This window comes from Dreissena polymorpha, chromosome 11 (genome assembly GCF_020536995.1).
Source record: "Dreissena polymorpha isolate Duluth1 chromosome 11, UMN_Dpol_1.0, whole genome shotgun sequence".
Lineage (NCBI taxonomy): Eukaryota > Metazoa > Mollusca > Bivalvia > Myida > Dreissenidae > Dreissena > Dreissena polymorpha.
In genome coordinates this window covers 84,359,736-84,372,821 of record NC_068365.1, presented here as the reverse complement: position 1 = coordinate 84,372,821, position 13,086 = coordinate 84,359,736, and the positions used below count along the sequence as shown (strand labels likewise).

At 32.7% G+C, this 13,086-nt stretch overlaps 1 protein-coding gene across 1 annotated transcript; it reads left to right on the top strand.

Moving 5' to 3' along the window:
* The first annotated feature begins 12,293 nt into the window (after positions 1-12,293).
* LOC127849990 (uncharacterized) lies at positions 12,294-12,764 on the top strand. The gene has a single exon (XM_052382725.1). It carries the CDS (start codon positions 12,294-12,296, stop codon positions 12,762-12,764), a length of 471 nt encoding a protein of 156 aa, XP_052238685.1.
* Positions 12,765-13,086: the final 322 nt, after the last annotated feature.

Genomic DNA, 13,086 nt, shown 5'->3' with positions numbered 1-13,086 from the left:
ACTCTGCCATTAACAATACGTTTACATGAAGATAAACATAAATAACGGAGTTTTACACCACGACTTTTAACTAAACCATCTACTGTGGTCTTACCTAAGGTGTTATCTGGGGAGTAATAATCGTCATCATATACAGAGTAAATTATGTCTTGATCACTAAAATCATATGTATAGTCAACTTTGCTATTTAGGTCGCCTATGACACACATTTTACCAAGTTCGAAAAACAAGTAATATCGAAGACTTGAATTTAAAACAGATCAACTGGAATATATTGATTTTCTTTCACAATTGCAATTCCATCAGCTAATGCAGATTTAATATATAAAATAATGCCACCTCTATGTCTACGAGCTTTTAATGTTGGAATTTTCAAAATTGTGAAAATGTAAATATCCAGTTATATTAATATTACTATAACTATTTGTAATATAAAAAATATAATTATCATGATTGCTAATTTTTTTACAGGAGTTAAACATGAGTTTTTACAACATGTTAGTCCGTTTATTTCCCATGAAAAAATTTTAACATCGCCGCCGTCCTGCTTCTACGCTCGCACCGGAGGAGTTACGTCTATGTAGAGGGTGTCGTATACCAGGTACGTTTGAATATCTCAGTTATGAGTAAAGATATTGATTTTTTTTACATACGATCATTTGACTACATTCTATGCTAGCTTACAATAAAATTATTCATTCGTGACGAGTGTACGCTTTAGCACGTAAGATAGGTGTGGTTCCATATTTTTGCACGTGGAAATTGTAAAACGCGATATAATTCTAGTTTTATTTCAATTCAGTTATTTTAGGTAGGTTCTTACACAAACAAAACATAATATTAATTAAAAAAATAATATAATCGTATGAATATTCAGCAGCGCAATCGCGCACTTTGCATTTTGCAGGCTACTTTCCCGACTTGCTAAAGAGTCTGATCGTCGCGGATGAATGATTTTATCGTTAGCTTGCACATAATGTACATGTAGTCAAACGATCACATGTGCAATTTAAAATAAAAATATTTACTCATTACTGAGATGTAAGTTTTAAAAGTGTTGCGTTAGAAAAGTCGCCAATTGTAGTAAAACGCGATATACATGTTATTCCAATTTAATTTTTAATTTCAATTTCATAATTCTAGGTGAGTATTAACACAAGAAAAACATTACATTAATCAAAGAAAAACAATATGGCTCGTATGAATATTCAGGAGCGCAACGGCTCAATCGGCATGTTGCGAGCCTGTCAAATATTAAGACGTGTAAGTGTATGCGTTTTGCTTTTCACATTGTTAATATTTTACGTTGTACGAGTTTGCGAATTTGACTTTTGAAGTGACGTTTTTAATTTGGTAAGTTTGATAAAAAAAAAATTCAATTTCATTTCAACTTTCGGGAATTATCAGATATGTGTTGAATTATTCTTAATCCAAATTTCAACACAATCTGTTCAAAAATAAGGGAGCTATATTGATATGATTAAATGATGCGTTAGAAAAGTCTTAGTTATTTATCTGCTTCTCCTGCTCGTTGACCTTACTGTTGTCACATAGTGCCTAGGATATATCACTTTGGATTGTATTAATTTATATTTATTTCGCATCAAGTTCAATATCATGTCTACCTTGAACATTGCGGTCACATATTTTTGTTGTCACGGGGGTATAATTCAATCATTGACAAGCAAACAAATATTTGAAAGAATAGCTTCAGTTTCAGTATATATGAAAATTACTCTAAGTTATGTACACCTAAATTATACTGAATTTCTAAAGATACAAACATAGCGTTAACATTATCTAGTGTTCGTGGAAATGACTTGTCAGCATACATAATGTTTCCTTAAACACATTTATATTTAATTTGGTTACACGCTTCAGCAAGGTTAAAATGAGCGTGACCTTCGTTAATAGCATATTAAGTCAAGCCTTGTAGACGAAAATGCTTTCAGCAATAATTAGTTAAATATATCTGTTTTCATGGTTATCATGCGAGTTTTTTATTCTATTGGAAAACATGCATACCTTTTAAATACTAACCTAAGTTGATATGAAATGAATGTGCATTACCTAACGAGCATGAACTTTAAATGTGAAACCGGTCTTTTTTTAACAGAAGTTGAGTTCTTTAACTTAACCCATTAAAGAGATCTTTTCACGCTTTGGTAAATTGACAAAATTGAAAAAAGTTTTTTCAGATTCGTAAGTTTTCGTTTTAGTTATGATATTTGTGAGGAAACAGTAATACTGAACATTAACCATGCTCTAATATAGCCATTATATGCATCTTTTGACGATTTTAAAACCTAAAAATTATAAAGCGTTGCAACGCGAAACGATTGAATAATTTGGAGAGTTCTGTTTTTGTCGTTAAATTTTGTGAAACTACGAAGATTGCTTATTTAAGGTATAAAATACGTCAAGAATGTGTACTCGGCGGAATAGCTCAGTAGGCTAAAGCGGTTTTACTTCAGGACTCCAGGGGTCACTGGTTCGAAACCTGCTCCGGGCAATGTTCTTTTCCTTTTTTTAATTTTTTTCTCGATTTTTTACTGGAGCTTTTACGATCCAATGTTTACATTTATCAATATAAAGCATTTAATGAAGAAGTTAAAAAAATGCCAAAATCTGTGAAAAGGCCCCTTAAATGTCTAGCGTCCAATATTTGGGACACCTAAGAAATCTGGTAAGTGTTAATTATTTCAGTTATAAATATACAGTTATCTCTGTTGTGTGGCTTTTCAATCAGTTCTTTGTATCAGGTAACACCAATTAGAGATGAAACAGAAAGATATTTCATGCACTCATAAGGCTGCATTTAACGACAAGAGGCAAATTTTTCATGGACTGACAATTTCTAAAAAAAGGTATTATTTATTTATGCTAAATTATTTAATTTTTGTAATAAAGTAAAAATTATAGATTTGTAATATTGTAAAACGTGTTTTTATAATGTACACTCATAGAAATATAAGTATTTACTTATTTTTCCTTGATTTTTTAATAATCAATATGATGTCCCAAATATGGGACGCTAAGCACATATGTGTTAAAATTTAGATTTAGTATAGTCTGTAAAAATAACAAATAATACTATTTTACAACTACATTAATATATATTTATGTTAACAGGATCACTCTAAATGATGTGATGCATCTTCTTGAAGATGACAAAGACTTTCAAGAAGCTCATGTGTTCATGACTGGACCAGAAGATGCTACAATAAGTGATGAGGATAGCGTAGATGAAGACCTCAGGGCAATGTAAACAAGTTGACAGGGAACCAACTTCTTGCTGATGGTCAGGCCCTGATTGTGGAATGGAATGACAACAACCTTGTATATATGGGCATGAATTGCCACAAAATCACTCCAGTTAACAGGCCAAGCGTTGGTCAAAACGTGAAAGAAGGATTATAGAAGTGCAACAGTCAAACGTTATTGCAAAATACAACAGATGTACAGGAGGTGTTGATCGTAGGGATCAAAATATCAACACCTACATAATTGGTATTCGGATAAACAAATGGTGGTGGGCACTGTTTGGGTTTTAACCCGGACATGGTTGTTAAAAATGCATGGGTCCTGTACAGGTTATCCGCTAAATAGCAGAACCAACCCATGGATCTTCTAGATTTCAGGCAGGAAATATGCGCAGAGTACCGGCTGCTGACAGGCAAGACAGACGCGACCGCTACATAGCGCCAAATAACACACAGAGAATGTGTGCCTTTTGTGGCGGAAAGTCAACCCTGATCTGGATGTTGGACTCCATGACAGATGTTTCATGGCATTTCATCGCCAGTGATAAGTGGAGATATATATTTCACAATTCATAGACAGGTGATTGGATTGTAATAAACATGCAGAAAAACATACATTAATGCATATTTGAAAAGTAAATGGGTCATTACTTAAAGATGGAATATGTACGACTATTGATATCTTATGTGTCTAGCGTCCCAAATTTGGGACATGACTAAAATTGCATAAAGCAATAATATTCCAATAGTAAATATCATTATAAAGTTGTTCAATAGCATAATTTTATAGTTTCTTACAGTTTTTAATAAAATTAAAAAAAAAAATGTGGTCATTAATGGTTCAATATGGCCTCAGTCCGTTATGACATTTAGGGAAAAAATTAAACGACTCGTTTTGGCAAGTCATAAATGCTTCGCAGTGTATTTCATTTAAGCTTAGCCTTTTGAGTTTCGTATCTGTAGTTTTGATTGAAATCACTCACATTACAGTTGTATTGTGAAATAGAACGTTTGTTGCAATAAATAGACGGCTTTGCGTGTGTTAATGTATGCTTGAACAATATCAAGTTGACTGAAATAAAAATATATCACTGCTAACACAACAAAACATCACCTTATAATAAAATGATAAAGCATGTTACGCCCACACTTTTGTAGTAAGTCTTAAGTTATGATGAAGACAGGCCTATGGTAAGTATTCCTGCATATGGTATGTTCACTTAATAAAGAATTTATTTTTGAGATTAGTGTCATGGATATCTACAAAATATGTATGGCGAATGCAAAAAGACACAGCAATACTACGATTATTGATATGTAGTTGTTGACTGAAGCAAACACACATAACTCACATCTTTTTATCTTGTGTGTAGCATTTTATTGATATCATATTAAGACAAAAAACATTATGTGAGTGGTGTTTGCGTGTGATGATTTGCATATTAAATATTGTGCGAAAGACCGTTTACGGAAATAAGCAAGCCTTCTTAAAACAATATCAACAAAATAATGCATGCCCCATTCAAGTAAACATCGCCGTAGTGGATATAAGCAGCCACATAATCATTCAGTCTCTTACGTACTTAAGAAACAACGCAATATAAGATAAACAGAATGGAACATTCAGAACAACTCTTTTATTCACTTAATCATAATACAGCTCATCGTGATCAATTTTATAAGACATTCATACATGCGTGAAAAAAGTAATTAAGATAATAATGCACTTTGCGTGAGACTGCTGTTTGTCGATATACGCAATAAATTGTGTATATAAACCACATATCAACAAAAATCAGAGGAGACATGCAAAAACAAAAAGTACATTCATTTCATAATAAACTGTGAATGCTAAAATAAATAAGCGTTCACAGACAAAAACACGGTCCATTCATATTAAACGGTACATAAATGACAATAAAAACGGCAACTTATTTTGAACATATTCACAGAAAGCTCTGTCAAATACTGTTAAATGTAAAACTGTCATCAAATGCAATCACTCGATGCTGAAGTGGGTCGATTTCCTGTATAAATTGGTAGATACATATGATTTTTAAAATATTTATTAAAACTACATCGACAGAAACACTGGAATTGAATCCTTACTACTGTCATTTACATGCAATGATAAGAAATTGAAACACAAAATAACAATGTCAATTGGTTCCCCAAAGTTCGAAAATGTTAAACTAAACAGGATTAACAGATGCATGGTCATTTCCTGAGCCAGTTATATGCGAAAGCTTTATTCCTTTGTTAAAGACTAACTCATAGAACAGTATGCATCTTTTTTAGTGGAGAGTTCATGTTGATTTATCAACTTCATTACTATAAATAAAGAACTTAAACATGTACTTTAAAGATCTTTTATATTTAGATGACATTTACAATACACAACATAGAACAATCATTGCTTAAATACGTCTATCATCACATAAGTTGTTAATTGAAACTGGCAGACATTATAACATTATAAGAAATCGCAGTTACTGTATTAATACTTAATGTAGTCTTAACGATTTAGCAGACGAATATCAAATCATACTTAAATGTCCATGTTATTCACAAGAATGATTCAAATACATATCAAAACACATCTTAATAAAACCAAACATGCATATTTTCTTTAATCTTTAAACCACCCTAAGGAAGTTACCAATGTACTGTATCACATGATTTAATAAAAGATATAATTGTCTTTTTCTTTAACTCAACGATAAACGATGATACAACTGATTGTCCGTGGAAAAAAATATACGCAAAGTCAACGTACAGTACTATGTTCAATTTAACAGTTTATTATACATATATATATATATATATATATATATATATATATATATATATATATATATATATAATATATATAGATATATATTTATATAATATATATATAGTATATATATATATATATATATATATATATATATATATATTATATATATATATATATTATATATCTCTATATATATCTCTCTATATCTATATATCTATCTATATATATCTATATATCTATATATATATATATATATATTATCATATTTACGCAATTTGTGAATAACCTCTACATGCCAAAAACAATTTTGCAAGTGTGATAGGTTAGGGCAATAATAGTATGCATATATTTGCGGAAGGCGTGCTATTCTTGAAATACCACTATTCTCTGTTTTGTAGGGATAAAAGTAAATTAATGTCACGTAATCGCTTATTGTTCGTGGCGAACACACAGAAACAAACAAAGTCCATTTCTCTTAATTTGATAGTGTGTAACCTATCGTTCGATTTCACGTCTTGCGCGTATTGCCATAATGACGTGACTCGCATTAATTATATTTTGCTACATTACGAGTAGGGCAAGTCCGTCCCTTTCTATTAATGTCAACAACAACGCCAAAGGTGAATTCCAGTTCAATTTAATAACTTATATAATTCATATTTTCAAATATATAAGTACAGTCTGAAAACTACATGATTGGATCTTTCTCGATTTGTTAACCTAAACATCTAAGAAAAGAGTCTTCTATTCTGACAAAACATCTTCATTTTGTTTACAGGTGAATTTGCATAAAACTCAATTATAACTAATAAGTCATTAGTGTCCTTTCCTTCACGTGCTCATTGTTGATTGGTTGAGTTGCTAAATGTACTGAATCAATGACATCCCCCGGCAACGGAGTTTCATGTGTTTACCCATTTATCGACTAATCCTTTCAGACATCTGATTTGACTACATAATTCAATGGATGTGAGAGATAATTTAATCGGATTATAATTACCGTGGCTTTAGTTTGACTAATTTATCAATTGGATACTCTGTTAAATACAGTCGTTGAGTAACAACTTCATTCGCTGATCTTTGACCTTTCAAATTGTTGATTTAGCCTTCTTTAACAATGAATGAAGGGTATGCCATGTTTGTACTTGCTGAACTTATCTATTTAATTTTTGAAAATGCACATATGATTTTGTTATACGATAAAAAACATCTCTTGATAATTTCTGAAATATAATTTCGATAATTAAATTTACTTATAAATTCCTATCACATTATTAATATTATCTGTTATTAAATTTATATCATATTGTTATATTATATAACATAAAATTTATGTTATATATGGATACATAACTAATTAATTTATTTATCTCTACGGGGCTGTTACGTAACATTAACACAGAACCATTTTCATTCCTTGCTATGTAAATACAATTTCACAAACAATTAAAGTAAATTAATATACAAACACAAAATCATACCCGCGTAACGTTAACATTTAGCTAGGCGTATTTGTTTTAGATAAAATATTATTATATACATGCAATTACACAAAGCAATTGAATCAACAAACACAAAATCAAACCCAAGGGACAATACAATTCAACTAGTCGTATTCGTATTTTGAACAACATTCAATATAAACATCCTTATTAAAAGAGATTCTTTTATATGAACAGATAACCTCCTAACTTCTTCTTTAGTACATGTTCTGACTAATCTTGGAAATGTTTGTATGGTCTCTTGAATTAATACTTGTTAATGTATATTTCCTAATAACGTTATAACAAGGGCAGATTAACCTAAAATGGTATTCTATGTTAGGCAAGTTAAAACAAAGGTAATATCTTTTTCCCTAGGTATGAAATTATAACTGAACCTACCCGTTTGAATTCGTAATCGATGACTTGAACTTCTTAAGCTGCAGCAGCAGATTTGAGTCTTTTAAGTACAACATCTAAATATTGTAATATTAAAACTAGACTTTCAAGTGTGTGCAACCAAACTTGTTTAAACAATTTATGACCCTGCTTTTATATTCATTGAGAAATGTCCTTTTGTTAACATACTGATAATTTTCCTAAATGTATGCGAACCAATAATTATTGAGGATTTGTTTTACATGTGTTACTCAATTTCTCTCTCCATTTAAACAGGATCAAAGGGCCTCGTTATAAACAACACTTAGCATAATATTATCACCGTCTTTGATTTTAAACCAGTATTTAATTATTCTGATATGTATGTTGATATACGTGGATAGCTGCACAGCTCACCATAAATTGCAGCAGAAAACTTATTGCTTTATACTCTTTATCATCTTTACAAAATCTAAGATAAATTCTTTCTATTCTTTTTATTTGGTATGAACCTAAACTTCGCAAGATTAGTTAAATATTGGTGTTACACATGAATCGAATAATTAAAAAAAACACAGTTTTGAGCGAGAGATAAAAGTGATTGAATTTGCTTTTAAGAACATTTAAAGATTTTAAGGCCTCTCCAATGTTTTTTTAACAAAAGTTCCAAGTGAAATTAACCAAATGCCCAGCTAATTAAAATCACCAACAACTTTGATTGGTTGGCTGTTGAATGTAAATTTTTATTTTGCTAATAAAGCCCGGCGTTTTCGGAAAACCATTATTTTCGTATATGTTATATTTACGGTTATACCACATGTGCAACAATATGAAAACACAATATCTAAATGCCTATGAGTTTCTTCAGGGGGTTTACCTATTATAGCCATTTAATCAGTGAACAACAACATCACAATGGTATCATCATTGCCTAAGTCTGCGTGTATGTTACACTGCGAATAAAGCTCAAAATTTTCGACAAATAATTAAAACAAAAGAGTTGACATTACCCCCTTGTCATTAACAAAGAGCGTTATTAAAATATTGAGACTACGAAGAACACACATTAACACAAAATTTTACTATTTGTACACGTCTTTAACAATTCTAAGTAGTTTTCCATCGATACCAGTTTTATACATTAGCGAGTGTGCACTTCTAAAAATAGAATCAAAACATGTTATCATGCCAATGTATATTACAATAAGTCTCAAATTTGCATTTAGGTATTTTTGAACAAGGGTATTTAAAATATAAATTGTGTCACATGTTGAACGCTCTTTGCGAAATCCGAGTTGAGCTCCTAAAATACTGTAATTGTCCGTAAAAAACTGTTCAATTATTTTATTTAATACATTAGCTTATAGCTTGGTCAAACAACTTACAAATGTAATTCCACACAATCATACGTGATAAAATCGCATTTGTTTACCCATCCTTCTGTTTACATCGCCACAGAGACCTACGCATCATGTTAATGGATCAAACTAATTAATATTTATACAATTATTGGCCGGAGATTTCTCAGCCTAACTGTATGCCGCGCAGAGATAAACATCATCAACAATTTTATAAACACATCATCTAATAAAAACCAAATAATAGTGTCACAGTAAATGTTAAATATCTTAATTCCATCTTTCGAATGATTTTGATACACTAAAATACTACCCCCAACTATTTCTTTGGCTTTATGGTTTTGAAATTTTCTATAAAAGTCGTGTGTTGTGTTACCCTTTAAAGAAATAATTATATTAAAATACGTCCATGATTCATAAAGAAAGCAAATTAAAGAAGAAGCGAAAATATTAACAAAATCAGATGATTGTTGATTCATCTTTGAAAGTCCATGAACGTTCCACGAGATAAATGTAAGTTCACCCACATCGTTCTCTTAGTCCCTGACTGGTTTACTATCAACATATGTGTCGTATACAAGCAACGCGAGTTTTTCATTGACCCTAGCGTCTTTCATCCGTTTTTAGTGACCGGCGCTTGTTGGATACCGCCTTGGGAATTGTTTATACATATCATTGGGACAATTGAGTTGCTTCCATTCCCTACTTACACGTTCATGGTCCTGACAAAATGTACACTCGGCCACAATGTTCTAGTTTTTTCCGGTTATGGGTGGCCAGGTGAGCGGTGAAACTTGCCCTGATAAAATCTGTAATATCACTACATAACTTCAGTGTTGTTTGCAGATGCTTATTCATCTTCTGTTCAGTTTACATATGCCGTCTCGTTACTTGACAATTTTTCCTCTGCAATATTCGTGAATACGAAATTTCTTCTCATTGACTGAGACTTGAGGTAGGTAGCCTCCTCCTGCTGCGTCGCGCTTCCTCTCCAGGTCGTTGATCCTGCTGCTCATCTGGGTAGAACCCATATCGACGAGCTCTAACCTGTCATCCTCAGTTGCTCTAGCACAGTCATCGATCGCAATCCAACATGTCGATTTCTTTTTCAAAATCAGTGTCATTCTCTAGCGACTAATTACCGTCTAGTTTCTTTTCCATTGAAATGATAAGCTGTTCTAGCAACTGTATTGTCTCAATTAAAGCTTTTATACAGGGCTGCCCTAATAACTCGCTATTCTATTCCGTTCTAACTTTGCACCTCCTCCGACCAAAAATCTCACACGAATTCACTGTCTGTTCTGTTTGCTGCCATATAAGACAGATTTAGTTTGTTTCACTAAACCACTTAATTAATGATGTGTCTAGATCACTTGACGGGCCTCTTTGTTAGACTGTTTCCTTTTGTTTACTACACCACCACTATTTCCACTGCTGTTCCTATTTTTCGCTAACATTCCGGACGTTTTGGCATTGTGTCTATAATAGTCACATGATAATCCATTAATATAAACAAAAATATGCAATGCTCTGTGAGACGCTTATTTACCACCTAAACACCATTTATTTTTAACTTGTATAAGAGTGCGAAAAGAACATCCGTTCCAGATTCACGTGACCATTATTATAACACCCATTCGCATATCGACAGCTCTGCACGCTTACACTATTGATGCTGGGTGTATTCATTTAGCTATTTACCTCAAAATTTTAATGAAGAATGTGTTCAGCAGATCATTTTACTCGGATACTTTTTCAAGATCCAGACACGTAAATAATAATATATGTCATCTTCAGGTAATGCCATCTAAGGAAAAACTACCTTAAGTTTGGTTGAGCACGCAAATAAAAACATGTTAATATAACGCTTATGCTGTAAATATCTCAGTATATATAAGTTTATTAAGCAACATTTGCTTTAATGTTTTTATCACTTATTTTGCCAAACTGAGTACAACTCCTTTAAAAATATAGATGCTACAAACGTTTAAATTAAGACAAACATTGTTTTCGTTAAACGATCCGCATCAGATGTCAAACTCACTCAGACATATGTTCACAGATGTTTGCATTTCATTACATGCATTTTTATAACGAAACTTAAATAGAGAAGTATTGAAATAATTATTAAAAGAAAAAAAAGAGAAATAAAACAATTGCCTCGCCATGGCATCGAATTCGGGACATTATGAAGAAAAATTAAAATAACAAGATCTTAACAAGTCTATCTTTGATATTTCGGGGAACATGTACATGCTGTTTTAGTAGTAAATGATAAACAGGTATTAAATTCAGTCTTAAGCCTAAGATTAAGATTTCCATCGCTGTGGTGTAATTGTTTCATTTGCGCACCGTCGCCTGTCTGTGTAAAATCAGATTGCGCATGTGTGAACATGCCGGGCTAAAATTTTGAAGGAGTAAAATTACATCGAAAAAATTGAAAGTTTATGGAATAAAACTAATGAGGATGAATAAAAAGTGTTTTAGGTGAACATTTGGATGATACCTATGACCAGAAAACGCAAACCCTCCAAAGATTCGCCGGATAACGGTCAAGCAAGCTCAACACAAAGCACAAACAAGCGAAACAATGGGAAAAAATGGCGCAAAATGCTCAGGCTTCACCCGTTACTACCGGTAATATAAGCGGACAAACACAGGCGAGCCAGGCAGGTCAGTACTATGGCAGTCCACAGCTAGCGCAGATACCATTAACATACATGATGAACACGCCCAATTTTTATGGACAGGGGTTTATACCTCCGGCAACGCCATCGCCGCCAACAGGCTCGGACATTTTATCATCAATTTTGGAAAGGCTAAATTCTGTTGACAAAAAACTTTCACAACTTGACCAAATTCATCAAACAGTGTCGGGCATAGTTTCGAGAATAGACAAAATAGAGCAACGAATGAATAGCTTTGAAACCCGAATGAAGGAGTTAGAAAAATCGTGTGATTTTAGTGGGAATATGATAGAAAACATAACAAAAAAACAGAGTGAATTCGACTCAACTCTAAATCCACGAGCAACATGCAAAGTCGCGAGTATTCAGTGATCCAGCACGAACAAAAATTACAGGCTGAAATAACGGACCTCAAGTGCAGGAGTATATTGGACAATTTGTTGTTTTTCCGGATACCTGAGGAGCAAGAAGAACAGTGCGAAAAAAAAATATTGGAATTCATCGAAACAAAGCTTCACGTGCAAAACGCCCAAACCGAAATCAAGTTGCACAAAGCACATCTGATAGGCCGATACCAGCCAAATAAAGTGCGGCCAATTGTTGCGAAATTCGCATACTACCCGGACAAGGAGAGGGTTCGCAGGGAGTCAAAGGCACTAAAAGGTACCCCTTTCGGAATATCCGAGCAATATCCACAGGAAGTTATGGAGGTCCGACGAAGGCTAATACCCATCATGAAAAAGGCAAGATCCGAGGAAAAGGAGGCGTATCTCAGGATTGACAAACTGTATATAAACAAGCAAGTGTATAAAAAATAGGACGTTAGTGATGGTGTCATTAAAATTGTCACATGGAATGTGGAAGGACTAACAGCGTTTAAATGCTCTGATAGTAAGTTTTCATCTTTTCTTAACTTTCACCATATTATATGTCTTACTGAAACTCGGACAAATAAAGACTCTACCTCAGACCTAAAAGGCTATAGTAAGCCTATTCACTCATACAGACGATTACAACACCGTAGAGCGAAGCGCTCGAGTGGTGGTATTGTTAGTTACATTAAAGACTATATTCGTAAAGGTGTTACATTAGTAAAAATGACATTGATTGCATTGTTTGGCTTAAATTAGATAAAATGTT

Bases quoted from the DNA above. Each gene is read 5' to 3' on its own strand.
- LOC127849990 (XM_052382725.1), top strand. From the start codon at position 12,294: ATGCAAAGTCGCGAGTATTCAGTGATCCAGCACGAACAAAAATTACAG.